Source organism: Perognathus longimembris, chromosome 8 (genome assembly GCF_023159225.1).
Source record: "Perognathus longimembris pacificus isolate PPM17 chromosome 8, ASM2315922v1, whole genome shotgun sequence".
Taxonomy (NCBI): Eukaryota; Metazoa; Chordata; class Mammalia; order Rodentia; family Heteromyidae; genus Perognathus; species Perognathus longimembris.
In genome coordinates, this window is record NC_063168.1 from 77,908,046 (window position 1) to 77,926,863 (window position 18,818).

Genomic DNA, 18,818 nt, shown 5'->3' on the forward strand with positions numbered 1-18,818 from the left:
GTGACCTCTGGGACCCCTGGCCCTTGGTGGACGTGCCCTGGGAGCCGGGTTCTGCCTGGACGCAGGTCCCTAGGCCACGCTTCCGCTCCAAGCCTTTTGATGCGGCCACCTTACAGTGGGTGGGCTTCCCGACGCGAAAGAGGGCGTCGTGTAAGGCTCTCAAGGAGAGCCCTCATGGAGGGCCCACGGAGGGCTTGTGGAAGGCCGGGTCTTGGAGGGCCCCATCTTTGAGAACCCCACTTTGGAAGTAGGGCGTCTCGAAGAACCGGAAATTGAGCGTGTGGACGGCCCCTGTCGTGGGGGGTCCCGCTTTGGAAGTTGGGCGTCGTGGAAGGCCCCCGTCGTGGGGTGGGGGGGCTGCTTCGGAAGTAGGGCGTCGTGGAAGGCCTGGTCGTGGAGGACTACCAGGGGTGAGGAGTTGGGGCGCTGCGGGGTAGTGCCCGAGAAAAACCCCGGGCCAAAACTGGGCGGACACCTGCTGCCTCACCTGGGCTCGGTGTGCGCCGGCCCCGGGGCGGAGTCGGCCCCGGCTTCTTCCTGTTCGCCGGGAGGTGTGCGGAGCCGCAGGGGCGCGGCGAGCGGCAGCGCGGGGGCACAAGTGAGTACCGGAGCCGGAGCCTGGCCTGGGGTCCGGACGGGTGGGTGGTCACCGCAGCCGCCCTCCCTTCTAGAGAGGGCGACGGGACGGGCCCGGCGAACTCCAGGCGGCTGGGATTCCCCTGCTTGGCGCCGTGACGCGCACACGGGGGCGGTGGTCGGGTCGACCGGGACCAGGGTTAGCCGACCTGGGCGCCAGCCGCGGCTCCGCTCCTGAAAGAGACGCCAGGCTTCCCTTTAGCCCTTCGCTATCTTCCGGTTGAAACTGCCCTGGTAGACGGCTTTCATAAGCCCAGCCCATCTGGGCGGCGCCTCTGCTTCTGCTGGGTCGCGGGCAGCCCCCCCGACCCTCGGGCAGCGCCCCTGGTTCACGCGACCGAGGACGGGTGGCAACCCCAGGGGTGGCGTTGGCCGCCGAGCTGCCGCCGCTGCTGAGGGTCTTGATGCCGCCGTGACAGTTCTTTTTTAAAGTGTGAAACGGCTCCGAGTTGGTTTATAACCCCAAGGACTTGGAAACTCACCGCTGGCTGAAAGTGCACCGCCGTTCCCTTCATCCCCACCAAGGCGGGTGTCTCCACCACTTGCGTGGCGGACTGGAGACACCGGCGCCCGGCCGTGGGCAGGGCGGGAATGTGCCAGGACCGCTCTGCTCTGAGAGAAACCTGTTTCTGTTTATAGGATGTGCTTGTCCCGCATTCAGTCGTGAGGAAATGTTTGGGTTAATGATGAGTTAGGTCGGGCTGAGCATCGCGGTTCAAAGCCCGCCGGGGCACAAAAGTTCCCTTGAGACTCTCCTCTCCAGTTAACCACCAGAAAACCGGAAGTGGCGCTGTGGCTCCGCGTGCTGGCGAGCTAGCTTGAGCTGCCCAGCTCGGGGACAGCGCCCAGACAAAAATGATGAGTTAGTCAGAAAATCTGCATATGCAGTTTGGAGAATAATAGGTCTCTGATTCAAGGTGCTGTTTACCCCAAGAAGCTGGCCTGTTATTGAAACATACGGGCAGGTTCTGAAAATTGCTAGGTTGGAAATTAAAGTATTCAGAATAAGAGGTAACATCCGTCCTATTTGTTACATTTAAATTAAAGAAAATTGGTTACTGACTCACTCATCCTATTTAAACATTTCTGTGAGATTAGCCAGTACTACCCCTCATCTTCAAGATACAAACATTTGAGATGTTCCACTCAGAAGACTTCTTACTACTAAGACTTCTCAAACAAGGGTTTCCTGTTTCAAAATGAAGCAAAGTTGACACTGGTCAGAGGTAAATATTGTGCTATGTGTCTATTCCAGGAGAGTCACAGTCCTTGTACTCATTGGCTTATTTGCCCATGGTATGATAAGACATAGTTATAGCTTTCTGCCACTTAAGACTGAAGTGCACACACGCACATTTAAACTCAGAATTTCACATTTGTGGGATAAGGGCTCTACCATTTGAAGTACATCCTCAACCCTCTTGCTCTAGTTATTTTTTTCCTGCCACTCAGATGGGATCATGCTGTCCTTGTTATCAATGCTAAGGACACTACTTGGTGACTTTGTATCCTTCGTGAATCTGAAAGACCAGCTTTCTCTCAGACTGTTGAGGTTTCCTTCCACAAATGACATCACTGCTCCCAGAGCCTCCTGGGTTAGAGGAAGCTTGTGAGGTATGCCGGGATACCTGTGGTCCATCTCTTGAGCTTGTGCAGTAAGGCTGGTCCCATGACCCACTCTTCTGGGCTCCACAGAAATTCAGACCTCAAAGTTATTGTTAGTATTATTTTGTTTTGGTCAGTCATGGGGCTTAAACTCAGGTCCTGGACACTGTCTGTGCGCTATACCACTTTGAGCCACACCACCACTTCTGGTTTTCTGGTGGTTAACTAGAGATAAATGTGTCACAGCAACTTTTTCTGCCTGGGCCGGCTTTGAACTGCAACCCTCAGATCTTAGCCTTCTGAGTAGCTAGAATTACAGTTATTTTTTAAATCTGCGCCTATGGTCTCCTCCTGGGTAAGAGCTGTTTGGGCATTCCCCCATCAACTCTGCTGCTCTGATACTATCTGGTCCTCCTTTCCTCTTGAGATCTCAAAAATATAATCTGAGAGTCTAGAAGATATGCTACTCCTCAGAATGTTGTCACCTAAATTCACTGGGTTTTTTGTACATGATCTTCCTAAGGATTGCTCATAGGTATTTGGCTATGTGTACCCCCCAAACCACACAAATGTTGTATTCCTTTTACCACAATTTACTGAGTGCTTACTACAAATAGACATTACTGTAAGTGTTGGAGATATTAGTTATTAAAATATCATACAATATGCACACAAACATACACAACACATGCACATCATACACGTGTACACATACTGCACACATCACATGCATGTGCACAGCACACACAGCTCATGTGCAAACACCACATGCCTGCAACATGTGTGCATACAGAACATATGCACATGTACTATACACTTATCCCCACATGCATGTGGACATAGCCCATACACATACCACATGTCTGTACTTATTTACATGTGCATGCCACACATTCTTGCACACATATGGTAGGGGTACATGGAAACCTTGAGAGATCAAGCAACAGAATCATGTTTTCTGAGATATTATCTAGACAGAGCCTGACTTTGTAGAAATGGCCATATGGATTAAAGGAAGCTGTGAGCAGACACAGCAGGGAATAATATACTCTAGGACAGTAGAGAAGGAAGCAAGATTTGATTGTAATATAAGTAAACTCCACAGGCTTTGATCTCCTGTGGTAAAGGAGAAAAGTTACCACGTGGCTTTGGGCTGGGCTCTCTTAACCCTGTCTTTTGAGAAAGCCTGGGATCATGTGACCAGCAGGTCCGGATGGAGTCAGATCTGAGTAGAGGTGAGTGGCTCCTGTGGAGCTGCTACAGTTGAGGCTGGAGTTTCAGGAGAGGTTAAGGGGTGAATAGAATTGAGAGAAGCAGTCAAATATAAATGATGCTTTAAGCCTCTGAGGCCACATGAGGTTCAGATACTGAAAGGGAGGACTTGGGAGAGGATGACAGCCTTGAAGGCAATTAACAACAGCAAAGTATCCCTTTCCACTTAAGACAGAAGTGGGGGGCTCCTGCAGAAATCCAACGTAGGGGGCAGGGGAATTCCCAAGGTACCAGGAGACCTAAGGTGGCTGCTGTCACCCCATTCTTGGGATGGGGAGCTAAGTGCTGGTGGGGCTTGCAGCAGAATGGTATCCATTAGAAGCAGCATTCAGTATAACTCTTCAGGTCAGGGGTTGCTTTTGTTTTCTGTAAAAGACAAGAAGGCACCTAAATTAGACCTCACAGGGCAGGGAGTGGAATTTAGGATGTTGTGTTGGCACTTTTTGGGGAAGGGCATTACTGTGTTTAAATTTAGGGGTTTGTTGCTAAGCAAAAGCTCTACCACTTGAGCCATACCCCCTTCCCTTTTCACTTTGGCTATTTATTGCCTACCTATACTTTATACATAGCTTGAATCACAGGCATACGTCACTACATAGGCCTTATTGTTTGAAATGGGGGTGCCACTAAATTTTTACCTGGACCAGAGTCAAATCTTTGCCCTCCTGATATTATATCCTCCTGATACCAAGTAGCTAGGATTACAAATGAGAGCTACTGCACCGACTCAGGTTAGCATTTATCAAGAGAGAAAACATACTTTTATAATAACTATTTTAATAAGTAAAAATCCAAACAATATTATTTGAATGCTTCTCTACAGTGAGGTCCATGGGTAAGACTGGAAGAAATGTAGGTTCACCTACACTTTTTTTTTATCTAGTACAACACAAATGCCAACATTCACTGCTAATCAATCTCTAATGCAATGCTCCTGAAAATGTTTTTCCACATAAAATATTGGTCTTCTTTTGTATTAATTCTGGCGGAGGGGGAGGCAGAGGCTGGCTCTGGCGTTGGCATAGCTTGCTAAACCTGTTGGACCATTTATTCACAGGAGGGCCTTGCCCTCCCAGAGCACTTGGAGATACCCCTGAAATGAGGAACCCCTAGTGTGAGCTCATGGGTCATGGAGAGCCCCGCAAAAGGTCATGGGTACCTCACCAGCCAGGCCTTTGGACCTCAAGCAGAAGTTCCTCCTCAGGCCCATCCATCCAGACACAGCACCCTCACCTTGGCTGACTGCTCAAGGACCTGGCAGCCTGCCCAGGAAACTGAGTCTGCTGGAAGCTTTTCCTGCTTCCAGAAGCCCTGTATGTCATTTCCTTTTATTTTTTGCTGTAGCTATTAATTTTGGCTTCAGAATCCACCTTCCATAGCTGGCCCTCAAGTTTCTATCCTTTGTATCTTGACCCTGGAGAATCTTGCTCCAGGAGAACATAGTAGCAGACAGCAGAGCCAAGGTCCTGAGATGCCAGTGCCGGGCCTAACTCTACAACATTACATTGTTTTAAGGTGTTCAGGCCATTGGGAACTCTTGCTACAGCAAAGCTAACATATCTTTATATCCATTTTAACAATTAATGAAAAAGCAGCACTGTGGTTTTGCTTTTTTTTAAAGGACTTGCAAATAGTGCCTTGGGTATACCACATAGTTAGATCTCCCATATTAACATATTTGAGATCATATTTGATGTATAGTTTACCTTTCAAGTGACTAGAATACAGATATAAACCAGTTGGTTCTAGCCAGGCACTAGTGCTTCAAACCTGTTATCCTAGATACTCAAAAGGCTTAGAGCCAGAGGATGGCAATTAGAAACCAACCTAGGAAGAAAAGTCTGTGAAACTCCATTTCCAAAATAATCAACAAAGAACAAGGCTGTGGGCATGGCTCAAGTGGTACTGTGTCAGATGAGCATGCCAAGTGGAGCAAATATAAGGTTTGGAATTCAAACACTAGTACCACAAAACCAAATCCCCAAATCCAGAGAGCAAATCCAGAGGGCAGAGATACTAGTACCTGGGATCTAATTGAAAGACAACTGGAAAGAGAACCAAGATAAAATCAGGAATCTGTAGAGGTTCTTGATCTGGTGGAATTCACTGGGGTAGGGGGTCCTTCCAGCAGAGGAAGAGCTGAAGTGAAGGGACAAGGAGAGCAACACTAAGCACACCAGGAAAACCAGAGGATTTGAACTGGAAGGCCACTCTGATATCAGCCAAGACAAGCCTGGGAGGCTGAACCAGGCCCAGGGCAGCCATAGGCCACACTCTAGTACACCATGACAGACACAGAAGATGTAGGCTCTCAACCTGGCCATGGTTACAAAGTCTAGCCACTCTCAGACTACTAAAAGGGGAAGACAGGAAAACACAATCCGAAACCCAAAGGAGACAGTAAAAAATGACTACAGACTGGAAGTGACTGCTACCAGCAGGTATCCAACATGATTGTGAAATGGACTGTAGGACTTAAAAAAGATAGCATAGAACTTGAAGACACAGCAGTCAAAAATAGCGAAGGGTGTGATGCATTTGAAAATAAAACAGTGACCTAGTAGATTTGGAGCAATAAGATTGGGAAGGAACTTTTAAATGTGTTTTAAGAAATAATGCCCATAAATTTTAAGGTAAGAAAAGACAAGGTTAACCATAAAAAAAGTAATTAAAGGCGTGTGTGTGAGTGTGAGAAGTGGGTGTATTGAGATTTTTCACAATAGAGAAATATTCACATTTTAAAGTGGGCAAAAGAAGAGTTGGAGGCATGGCTCAGATGGGAAGGGTGCATGCCAATGAGCACAAAGTGTCAGATGTTTGAGTACCGGTTTTTGATTTTTTTTTTAATGGGTAAAAGACTTGAACATAAGCCATAAAAACAGAAATACAATAAGAAAAATGTCAACAATGTTATTTATGGGAAATGAAAGTCTGCACTGAAGTAACATTTAAAACATTGTTCATAACAAGTGTTGGTGAGATGTGAAGTGACTGGGCCATTTAGGAATTGGTGCTGAAACTAAAATAGTATCACTTCAGATAATGTCCTGACAGCTCCTTATATAATTAAAACATGCACTTAACATTCTGAAATAGCATTTTCTACTTTAAATATTTATCCAAGAGAAAGTAAACATTTATGCACAGAAGATTTTTATGGGAATATTTATGTCAGTTTTATTTGGAATAATCCCAAACTGGAAGCGAAATAGTTGTCTTTCAGTATGTGACAGGAAGAACATGAAGAATGTGACATGAGAAGACACCCTGAAGTAAGAAAAAAAAATAAAATAAAATCCTCCGTTCATTTTATGCTTTATGAAATTAGAAAATGGTATACTTATAAATGAAAGTAAACGAACTAACATGCAGTGACAGATCAAATTGGTATTTATCTCCAGCTGGTGCTGGTGGTAGACTGAATTGACTACAGTGGGAAGAAGCATTTGGAGGGAACAGAAATGTGGTACATACCTTTGAATTTCATTTTTGTCAGTTACATTGTGAGCACTACATAAAGAGCCAGTGTTTATTCTGAAATACAATAGAGTAAAACATGCAGAATGCCAAGACAAAACTATTGTTACAATGCCAAAGGATTAAAGGAATGCACACATACCACACATATTTTTTTGCATAAACTACAAAAATGAATCCTTTTATCTCCTGGCCTCACACAATAACTGCTAGAATCTGCTGGTTCTTTTGATCTCTCATTCAGTGGTAAGAGAATGAATGGCTTTCCCCAGCACATTCAAGGGTTCAAAGGTTATACACACAGTTATAACAAAGAAACATGGGAGGGGGCATTGTCCAAAAGAAATGTACTCTTTACTTGCCTTGTGTAACTGTAACCCCTCTTTACATCACCTTTATAATAATAATAAAAAAAAAGAAACAGGAGTTTGTGGGTGTTCAGACAACACTGGAAATATAAAATGCTATACAGAGACAAGCATGTATTGCTGGATGTAGTCAATCCCTGAGTATCTCAGAATTTTACTTGTAGAAAGCATTCCAACAGGGGCTGGGGATATGGCTAGTGGCAAGAGTGCTTGCCTCTTATACCTGAGGCCCTGGGTTCAATTCCCCAGCACCACATATACAGAAAACGGCCAGAAGTGGCGCTGCGGCTCAAGTGGCAGAGTGCTAGCCTTGAGCAAAAAGAAGCCAGGGACAGTGCTCAGGCCCTGAGTCCAAGCCCCAGGACTGGCCAAAAAAAAAAAAAAAAAAGAAAGCATTCCAACAGCCAGTTCAAACATTTCTGATGAGAATAGATAAATTTTATATTGTCTGTTATATAAACAATGTTACTTACACCAAACAGTTTTGCAAGTATTGCTTTTGTAGTTATTTCTCTTTTTTTACCCTGTGTCTCTCAAATTTGGTATTCCCTTTGAATTTCCTACTTCCAATACCAGTAAACACGGTTTCCAATATACTCAGATAAGATTACAGAGATAGTGTAGGTACAACCATAGGAAGGTGATAGAAGAACATCATAATAGAAACTACACATACACATAGGACGTTGAAAGTAGTTACAACTGTGATATATCAATTGTTTCCATAACATGGAGTTCATTTCACTTAGCATCATCTTATGTGTTCCTAAGGGTATAGCTATTGGGCCTTGTGATGCTCTGCTATGGCTTGCCTAAACCTGTACTAATTATTCCCAATAAGGGAGGCCATAGAGTCCATATTTCTTTGGGTCTGGCTCACTTCACTTAGTATAACTTTTTCCAAGTCCTTCCATTTCCTTACAAATGGAACAATGTCATTCTTTCTGATAGAGGCATAAAATTCGGGGGGGGGGAGGGAAAGGGGGGAGGGAGGGGGGCATGAGGGACAAGGCAACAAACAGTACAAGAAATGTATCCAATGCCCAACGTATGATACTGTAACCTCTCTGTACATCAGTTTGATAATAAAAATTTGAGAAAAAAAAAACGTAATCTTTAGAGAATCAAATTGTTACTGAAAATCAGTAATTGTTCCTACATGTCTGAAACCCTCACTGCAGGTGCAGTGCTTAGCCATGGTAGTTCTCAACCTTGGCTGTAAATTAGTGTCATTTAGAGAGGGTGAACTAATGCAGCAGTGATACTCACTATATACTTTGTTGGAAATGAACTATACAATCTGGGAGGGAGGGGGATCCAGAGGGAAAAAACTGGGAGAAAATGCGGGAGGGGTGACATTGTTCAAAAAGATATGTACTCATTACTTATGTAACTGTAACCCCTCTGTACATCACTTTTACAATAAAAAATAAATACACCAAAAAAAAAAAAAACAATGTTACTCCACTAAAGTGAGTTAATTTTATGGAGAGAAGACATCTTGGGGAATGGGAACAGGTTTTGTCTAAAATCCTTAGCATCCCATCATTTTATAATCTCTGACATTTTGAGTTTAGGGTTTTCCTACAAGTATATTTGATGTTTTAGGAAAAGCCAGATGAAGTTAATAATATGAGGATCTAGGAGTCATAATTGTTAGGAGCATGTGACCTGTTAGTCTGTATGAGAATAACAATATATAGTGGATTTTTAATTACTGTATCTTTTTAATTTTTTCAGTGAATAACCCTATACCTTCAAACCTAAAATCAGAAGCAAAGAAGGCTGCAAAAATATTAAGAGAATTCACAGAAATAACTTCCAGAAATGGACCAGATAAGATCATTCCTGGTAGGTAAAATTTTCTAAATTTGTTTTCCAAATTGCGTTTGCATTCCTGAGCTTTGTCAGGTGGCTGTTTCCATTGACAATAGCTGGTATTTAGATAATTTTTTTTTTAAATCAGAACTAACCCAAGGATGTGCTTCTTGGGCAATCTTCCCAACAGAGCTGGCAGCAGATCACAGCCAAGGAGTGAGGGCATCTTCCCACCCTCTGCCTCCTGCCTCTGCTCAGAAGTGCCGGAGCCCTAAGTCCCCAAGTCTCTTTAGGAAACTGCTCCAGATTTCCTAAAATTCTCCTGTTCTTTTCATCACATCCTGAAGACATTGAGATGGATCTTGCAAACTCACAAGCCAGTCTCACAAGTAAATTTTAGTCTTACTATTTTTCCTTCTACCTAGCATATTTAGATTTAATATTGGTTTAAAAACACATTGATCAATAATTCCCAGCACAGCTGTGCCTCCATATCCCCCTAGTTAATAATTAAGATATAGGCCCTGAATTAGAGCAGTGGACTAGGGATGCTTCTGTCTAACATGCTCTTCATTCAACTGGTGATCAAACTGATCACATGTAACCTGGCTCAAAGGTGAGTCATTGAGAATCACATCCACTGTACAGATATTTCCAAAGGTGGTTCACGAGGTACTTGCCTCATGAGGATTCATATGCAGTTAGCTTGGATAGTACTGCAGACTCATTCTTGCTTAATTTATCACAGTATATGACTCCTGAATTAAGGAAGCCAGTTCAATTATCCTGAGCCAGACTTTCTGAATTTATTAACAAGAGTTTTAGGTTCATTTTAGAGTTTTGTCATTATATCAGTATTAGTAATGTTATTTATGGTTACATTGGCGCGGCGTGTTCCCTCATCCTAAGAAAGCTCCACTACTCCTCTTATGTGCAGACTGGCTCAGCTGCTGGGAATCCCCTGTGAGCTTGTGAAATACCTGCCCAGGCCTCACAAATCTACACTTCATACAAGGTCCCCAGTGGCTGTGTGCATAGAACCATTTCAGAAGCACAGCTTTCAGGCTTAAAAGTCAAGCAGAAAACCCTGAATTTTCAAGAACAGTCTTCTGCAGCAAGACATGGAAAGCATTTGATGTACACAGACTTGTAGTTGAGTGCCACTTTATGAGCTCAGTGGTATAAGTTTGTCCTCACCTAATGTGAAAAGGCTCTGGGATGTAAGAACTTAATTTAGGAAGTAATTTTGACATGGATGCATCCTATATTGTAAGTGAAAAGACTAATTGGAAAATGATTTATGGATTGCCTGTACTGGCATTTTGCCCTCTCTGAATTTGAATAATGTATAAAAATATAGTTGGCATGTAGAGTTTGTTCATTTAAATACTGTTGTAGTTAATGTTTCTAAATAAATACAATAATAACTCTAGAAGCATTGAAGTCAGAAGATGTGATATATGGGACATACAGTCAAGACATGTCTATAAAAGTAAACATTTAATATGAATTATAGATTTCAATCTGTTGCCATATATTTATAACTTCTTCTATAGAATATCTCCTCCGCTCTTCTGCTTGTTGGCCTGGCATAGTGCTTTGCAATGCATAATGTCCAAGGGTCTATCACTAATGTAAGTTTTAAAATGGCAGAGTTATATTAGAAATTTCACATTTCCAGGGACATCTACAAGACGTTTTGTATTCTAGAACAGTATCTGCTCCCATTTTCTTGACAGAATATTTGACAAAGAAGGTTATAGAACTATCATTTAGTGATATTTAGTTTCTTTGTTTGAATGATGTGCTATTGAGTAAAATTCACAGAACCCAGAACAGGGACGCTTTGCCTTATGTAATTTAGTAATCTCATTTTAGGTAATAAATCTCTGAAATGTGATTCAACTAGTATTTTGTAAATTAATAGTATCTTTAGTGTACTAGTAGTGTGCCAGTAAAGTAAATTGATAGTATTTTTATAATTAATACTAAATTCAAGTACTGATTAAGTACTTGAATACTATATAAAATCATTTTATGAAATTAGAAGTTTTCTTTTTTTTTGGCCAGACCTGGGCCTTGGACTCAGGGCCTGAGCACTGTCCCTGGCTTCCTTTTTGCTCAAGGCTAGCACTCTGCCACTTGAGCCACAGCGCCACTTCTGGCCGTTTTCTGTATATGTGGTGCTGGGGAATTGAACCCAGGGCCTCATGTATACGAGGCAAGCTCTCTTGCCACTAGGCCATATCCCCAGCCCCAAATTAGAAGTTTTTGAAGTGGGAAAATGTCACTTAATTTTTGTTGTTAAACCTAACATTTCATTTTAATAAGAGGCAAACATAGTTGCATTGTTTTAAAATCAGAATTCTGATACAAGCTGCCTTTTAATCATTATTCTTTGTTTGTCTACAGCCCATGTGATTGCAAAGGCAAAAGGCCTTGCAGTTCTGTCTGTGATAAAAGCTGGGTTTCTGGTGACAGCTAGGGGAGGCAGTGGGATTGTCCTGGCACGCCTTCCAGATGGAAGTAAGTTAACATTTGTAGACACTGTATTTCTTCTCTGTTCTGTTTTCTTCATGGATTTTCCCATAGGGAAGTGACAAGTAAAGTCAAGTAAATATTCTTCCCACTCCATCCTCTGAATCATGTCTGGGATAGTATAATTTGGTGTTACTTTCTGAGATAAAATCTATTACTTTTCTTTTAAAAACTAAACTCAAAATATACTTGCCCTGAATATAAATATAAACAATGTTTATATTAATATTTGAAGCTTATGTAAATATCATAATCAATTAAAATACCTTCTGTATAATTTGACATTTGCTGTTCTGTCATACAAGGAAAACTGTTGATCAGTTGTAGCTTTTTCATCATAAATAATTTACACTTACAGACAATAAATACAGGTGTTGGTAAGCACACATTCTTTAAGTATGAACTGGTTGGATTTGGTGTTTCCTGCCACTGTGTCCCTATAACAGATAGGAATTTCTACTGGCATAGCAACCCTGCTTTCACAGATCAGTGTTGGCTCGGATCATTGAGGCACATTGTATTCCCTATATCATATTCACTAAATGTCTTCCCTCGGTGGACCCTTAATATAAAAGAAGCATGTGTTCAAAATAGTTCAGCTAATTAAACCAATTACTTGTCAAAAGTTTTTAAATACACAAATTTTAAAGCAAAAGCTTATACATGTAGTGTCAGATCTTTAAAGAGTTGTAAAAGTTGATACTTTTTTTTTTTATTAAGCATTGACAAAATGCTCATGAAAAAAACATCTCAGCAGTGAAACCAAAGCCATAGGCACCTTTAGGGAAGGCAGGGATCCTTGTCAGAAGGGACTGGTCTCTGCAGGTAAGTCCTGAATCTGGGCCATTCAGTCCCTCTGTCAGGGGATTGTTGCTGAAAGGGGATGTACCTGTTCATGCTTTTCTATTGGTTTCAAAAACTTATTTCCCCTATCCTCCTGTACACTCTGCTAAGTAATTTTAAAGCTGTCCAAATAAGGCAAGGCAAGTTCCTAATCCCAGAGGAGAAACCATAAGCCAGGCCGTTCCTAACATAGGAAATGGAAAATAACTTTAGGGTTATCAGACACTGATTTCTATACTCACAGCTCCTCAAAGCAGGTAGGTTTTTGATGTGTCAAGCAACACTTGTCTGCTAGCATGTATTTGCATGTACCAGCAAGGAAAGGAAAAAAGAGGAGAGGATAGGCATTATTAGACTCTTGTGACCTTCCCCACCAAATTAAAAATACATTTTTTAGTCTTGCTTTACATAATGGTTTCTATATCAGAAAAAGTTAAGTACACAGCAGTCCTAAAGTACACTCTATCATGCCAAATGGAACTGTTGTGCTTAGTTTCCAAATGTAAAGACATTCACCTTAGAGTTTTATGATCTTGAATTTATAGCCTAGCTCTATGCTTCTAGGCACAAAGGGAGCCAAACAGTTTTTGACATGAGAAAATTACAGCTGCACAATTTAGTACCATATTAACCATAGGAGTGATTATAATGAACTCTTGAATCCTGATGCCTTAAGTCTGAAAAAATTGCAACCAAAGACTAGGACTGCAGCTAAATTATAAAAATATTAAAATGAACTCCAGAAAATGAAAATTATATATATATATATATATATATACATATATATGTAAATAAAATTATCAAGTGTTTAGTGGCCAGGAAACTAATGGTCTGGTATCATGCACGTTTGTTAGGGAAGGCTTTAGAGAGCATGAGTTTGTGAGTCTGAGACATACATGCTAAATATTCAATATCTGTCAAATAACTTTAGCTCTTAAAAGATTACAAATAATTTTAATACATAGGAAAAACATGTGAGTCTTGTTTTAAAAAGAAATATTTTTTCCTATATTCATATAGTAGGAACATTAAATGCTTCAATAAGTTTTTGTTTGCTTTATCAGAATGGTCTGCGCCTTCAGCCATTGGGATAGCTGGGCTTGGTGGGGGATTTGAAATAGGAATTGAGGTAAGTGGATTAAATGTAGAAACTTAACACACAAAAACAGAGAGACTTCCTAGTGCAAGACTTCACTTTTCTCTGTTCCTGTTCCCCTCCCTCCTGTCCTCTCTTTCCCTTCCTCCTTTTCCCACCCCCCCCCTTCCCTCTTCCCTTTTTCTTCCTCTTGCCCTTTATCCTCCCCTCCTTTTGTTCCTCCTCCCCTAGTCCTCTTTCTCTCTCCCTTATACTGAAGATGGAAGGCAGTGCCTTATGCATGCTTCTTTCATTCACAATTTTATCTGTTTCCATTTTGTATGTATCCATATAACAAATGCACCCCATCACCTGGCACTTCCCTCCATGGGCTCTTAGACAAGTTGGAGTTGGATCACTGGGCTAAGCAAGCTTAATACAACCTGTCGTCATCGGTGGCAGATTGCTATTCTGGAACATTTGATGTTCAAATGCCTTAACTGAAGATTAATTTCATGTTATTTCTGTTTATAATTCTTCTGGTGATTATGACTGTTATAAAGTGCATTAAAAATTGTCCATTAGGTTGTACCTGTTGGCAGAGGTCTGCCAAGTGGGACTCATCTTTCTCATTGATCTGCTAACTTTTCATCTGCTACTTTATTACTAAGCAATTGTGTGAGGGATGGAAGATATTGTGAGATGATATCCAAACCTGATTTTTCTTTGTGAAATTGGCGGTGCCACTCATGTACATGGTATGCAAAGGTTTTCACCCAGACACTAAGGTTTTCAGGGGAGTTAGGAAGCTTCTAAGCAGGTCTAAGGTGGGCTTAAAGAATGAGAAGGGGAAAAAGGCTCAAGATCTATGGAAGATTGATAGGGAGACACTTCCAGGAACAAACAAAACCTCAGGCCTTCTTACCAAGATATGGACTTTTCCACTTTTAGCCACCATGTATCACACCAATGGAGCAAGATTTTTTTTTTTTTAATATGGGAGGGCCATTCAGGGATATAAGGAGATGTCACAGATTCTGAAATGGCTTGAAGAGAGTAGGTCATAGAGCAGAAGGTTCCTGAGAATATTGCCCTGAGTTTTTCCTTCTGGTGATTGCCATTTTAAATTCTTACATTTAAGGGTTTATCACAGTTGAATAACTTGTACCTTAATTGTTAATTATATCTGGGTGCATTCTTTTTCAATCATAGCCCACTGTTTCAGTGTTGCCCTGTTGCCCAGCTATCTTGCAGAGAATTTGTTGTGTTCCTCATTCTCAACTGTGGAAATAATAAACCCAGAGCTGCCAGTGCTCACACACTTTTGTAGCTGCAAAAGATTGTGGCTAGTTCTGTGTCTCCTAAGTATTAAAAAGGGCTTGAACTGAGGACCTCATACTTTCTAGACAGGCCTTCTACAACTTAAGCCAGACTGTAAGATGCTTTTTTTTTGCGAGGATGTGGGAGAAAAGGAACCCTACTACACTGCTGGTGGGAATGTAAGCTGGTGCAACCACTGTGGAACACAGTTTGGAGATATGGCAAAAAAAAACACCAACTAAATATAGAATTACCCCATGATCCATCCAGCAATACAAACTCTGAGGCATTTATCCAAAAGGTTACAAGACAGGATACAATAAAATCACTTGCATACACATACATGATTATTGTTGTACTATTCACAATAGCAAACTTAGGGAAATAACCCAGATCAAGAAAATTATATATATATATATTAGACTTTTAGCCATCCATCAGGAAGGATGATAATATATAATTAGGAAAATGAATGGACAGGAAAAAGTTACATTAAGTCAGGAACAGATAGATCAGATAGTTAGATCTAAAGTTTAAATATACATGTAAACATGTTCAAGGTCATATACAAACATATTAACTAAAATATGGTATATGCAGAAGAAGATTCTGTTATGTAACTCCTTTGAACAACTAATTTCCACTTTAGCAAAATGAATCCTAGGAAACTGGAACATGTGTTGTGGTGGGGGAGGGGAAAGGAAGGGGTGTCAGACTAATGGAGAGAGGAAGGAGAGGAAAATACGGTTATAATATTCAGTGTATATATGTGAAAATGGAACTAGGTAATTGGGAAATGGGAAGAATAGTGAAAAGGGTAACAATGATCAAGATGCATTATACTATGATTTTGGTACACTGGATATTGTATATATGCTTACCTCTACTAGGGTAGGGAGAGAAAAATGAGGGTGTAACAAATATGACAACAAATGTACTCACTACCTTATTATGTAACTACCCCTTTTGCACATCACCTTGTCAATAAAATTTATTAAAAAAGAAACAGTGAAAAAATGCATTATACTCACAAATCGGCATCTTGAACTGAAACTTTTGCACAATTATTTAAAGATAAATTTTAAAAGACTTTTTTGCACTGGCTATTTTCAAGATAGTCTTACTTTACATCCAAACTAGCCTGAATTACAGTCCCTATTTGTGCAGTGGTACTTAGCACTGCACATATTCGTTGATTGAACCCCTTTTTTCCCCACTTTTCAATCATGAATCCCTGATTTCCACTTCCCAATTAGTTAAGTTTTCAGGCTTGAGCAACCACACTTGGATGAACAGAAGATCATCTTACTTCAGAGGAACTTAATAGAGAAACAACTAAAGAGGCTGCAAGATCAGGTCAAAATTTTATATTGTCTGAGTGTGACTACCAAAACCCACAAAAGTCATGTGTTATCTCAATTGCCTATTACATACAGGTTACATGATCACTGACAGAAGTGATTGATTTTGTATAAATCTCTGTCATTCTATGCCAAAATCCTTAGAAAGGATCTAAATGTAAGGTGCAAAGAGCAGCAACTTGGGAATTCAATCATGATAATCAGAGAAGCCACTTTTTTTTTTTTTAGGTTGAATCAGGAGTCTTTATTAGAAAGCCGGCAACTATGAACAGACACATATTTCCAAAAATGCTTGAACCTCGAATACACTTAATACTGTTAGGAAACAGCCATCAGGGTAGTTGAGTAAAGGGAGAACAGAAAAACATCTCAACAAACCAGATCAACTCCAATGGAGAGTTGAAGAGGGTCACCGTGGACCTGAGGAAAGTCAGGAGACTCAAGGCATGATGCAAAATGGCAGCTGAGGTGGTCAGGACCCAGATAGGGTCATGATTAGGGGGCAGGGTCTTAGGAGTCTCTGGAGTTCATGATTCAGGTCTGGCAGGTTCAGTAACCTATTGTCCAAGTCCCTAACCCTTACTCTAGGCATTCAGGCACACACTCTCACCGGGGGATGGGGTAGGGGTGTCATCTACAAGATTTGTTAAAAATTCCCTATCATCTGCCATGTTGCCAAGATAGCACCAGTTAAACCCAGTACCCTACTTCACAAGGAGAAACCTGCATGGGCCAGGCATTCGACACTTATGAAGAATCTACTTGAGATATATATATATATATATATATATATATATATATATATATATATATATATCTCCTTCTCTCTCTCTCCTTTCTCTCTCTTCTCTCCTCTGTGAGAATACCCACACTCTGCTAGAGTGTGCCCCTGACCTTCTGCTCATCTGTTTGTCTGCTTGCCTGCTTACTTAATAAAGTTCCACCAAGTTTCCTTACCATAAAAAAGAAGACTACTTGGGCAGCAAGGTGGCTCAGGCTACTTATTTTGCTCTGTTCTGATTATCAGTAGTGACTTCCTGCAGCATCACTGGGTGTCAGCTGAACTAACTGCACTGTGAGTGGTTGGTGGGAATAAAGTTGGGCAGGAAACATCACGGGGAAGCTTGACACAGGCATAGGCCACAAGCATCTGTCATAATTATCACCACAATGTTGGATTTTTCCTGCATCTGCCCAAAATAATGGCTCTTCATATTTGTTCTCGCTACATTGAAATTACATGGTTTATGATGTATTTGAGTTCAAATTAACATGTACTTTACATGGTATTTAGTTGTGACAGTTTTTGGTGTTTATTTTTTTTCTTTTATCATCAAAACACTATCTTTCCCATGCCAGAAAAGGCATGTGTTGCTTGAGTGGCAAGGAGAATCTCCTCAACTGTTGCTCTCTGGGTCTGGCTCATTATCAGACCTCAGGGACGGCAGATGGGATCAGAGCTGAGGGAAAGAAGTTGGTTCTGCTGCTCACTGGACTGTTTTTCAACACTGGCCTGTCAGGCAAGGACCCAGCCATCCCCACTGTCCCAACATCCTTCCGCTAGCTGATGCTTTAAGTGTACTCAATAATTATTGCTTGGGAATTAAACTATGAAATGTCACATTAGAGTTTTATAGTCTTTCAGTATTTGTCATACATTGTATCCTCCTAGTTGTAACAGTTTTTAAAGAAGTGGCTTTCTACATTTTAGGTATCGGATTTGGTAATAATTTTGAATTATGACAGAGCAGTAGAAGCTTTTGCAAAGGGTGGAAACCTGACACTTGGAGGAAATTTTACTGTGGCAGTTGGGCCTTTGGGAAGGTGAGCCATATAAAATATTTTGGAAGTAAGAATGAATCGGGCTAGGAATATGGCCTAGAGGTAAAGCGCTCACTTCATGTACATGAAGCCCTGGGTTCAATTCCTCAGCACCATATATAGAATGGTGCTATAGCTCAAGTGGTAGAGTGCTAGACTTGAGCAAAATAAAGCCAAGGACAGTGCTCAGGCCCTGAGTTCAAGCCCTAGGACTGGCAAAAAAAAACAAAAAACCAAATTATGACTTATATATCCACCAGAGGACTGAAGCCATCACACAAAGAAAAAAAAAATCATGCACATACACAGAAAAAACAAACATACTAGCTGGTGGGATGCACTAGAAAATCTCAAAGCAGAACTCACAAGAAGAAACAAGTTTCAGAAATACAATCATAGCTTCTATTGAAATTGAGCACAAAACTTTATCTTGAGTTTGGCAAAGCCAAATCAAGTCAAATTTTACTAATTAAAAAAAGGACAGCTTTGATCAAGAAAGAAAAACTTTTTTCTTAAAATAAGTCATGAAATTTTGAAATGGTTAAGCCTTGCTTGAACAGTACTTAAAATACTTGAATTGTATTTCCTTTTCTGCTGATGAAATACTGTTCTTAGGTTATTAAGCAAGGTAGAAATTTAACAGTAAAATCATGGAACAGATGCACAAAAACACCAGATATAAGA

At 41.0% G+C, this 18,818-nt stretch overlaps 1 protein-coding gene across 3 annotated transcripts in view; it reads left to right on the forward strand.

Annotated features, from left to right (window-relative positions):
• Positions 1-3: 3 nt before the first annotated feature.
• Positions 4-18,818, forward strand: part of Sh3yl1 (SH3 and SYLF domain containing 1) — a 31,087-nt gene continuing 12,272 nt past the window's right edge. The window contains exons 1-5 of one of the 3 annotated variants that reach the window (XM_048353484.1): positions 4-598; positions 9,099-9,209; positions 11,589-11,702; positions 13,622-13,686; positions 18,025-18,137. In XM_048353484.1, the coding sequence (XP_048209441.1) occupies position 598; positions 9,099-9,209; positions 11,589-11,702; positions 13,622-13,686; positions 18,025-18,137 (404 nt within the window). In that variant the 5' untranslated portion in view covers positions 4-597. The remainder of the gene's footprint in view (positions 599-9,098; positions 9,210-11,588; positions 11,703-13,621; positions 13,687-18,024; positions 18,138-18,818) is intronic. The other 2 variants (XM_048353485.1, XM_048353483.1) reach the window with 2 other exon arrangements.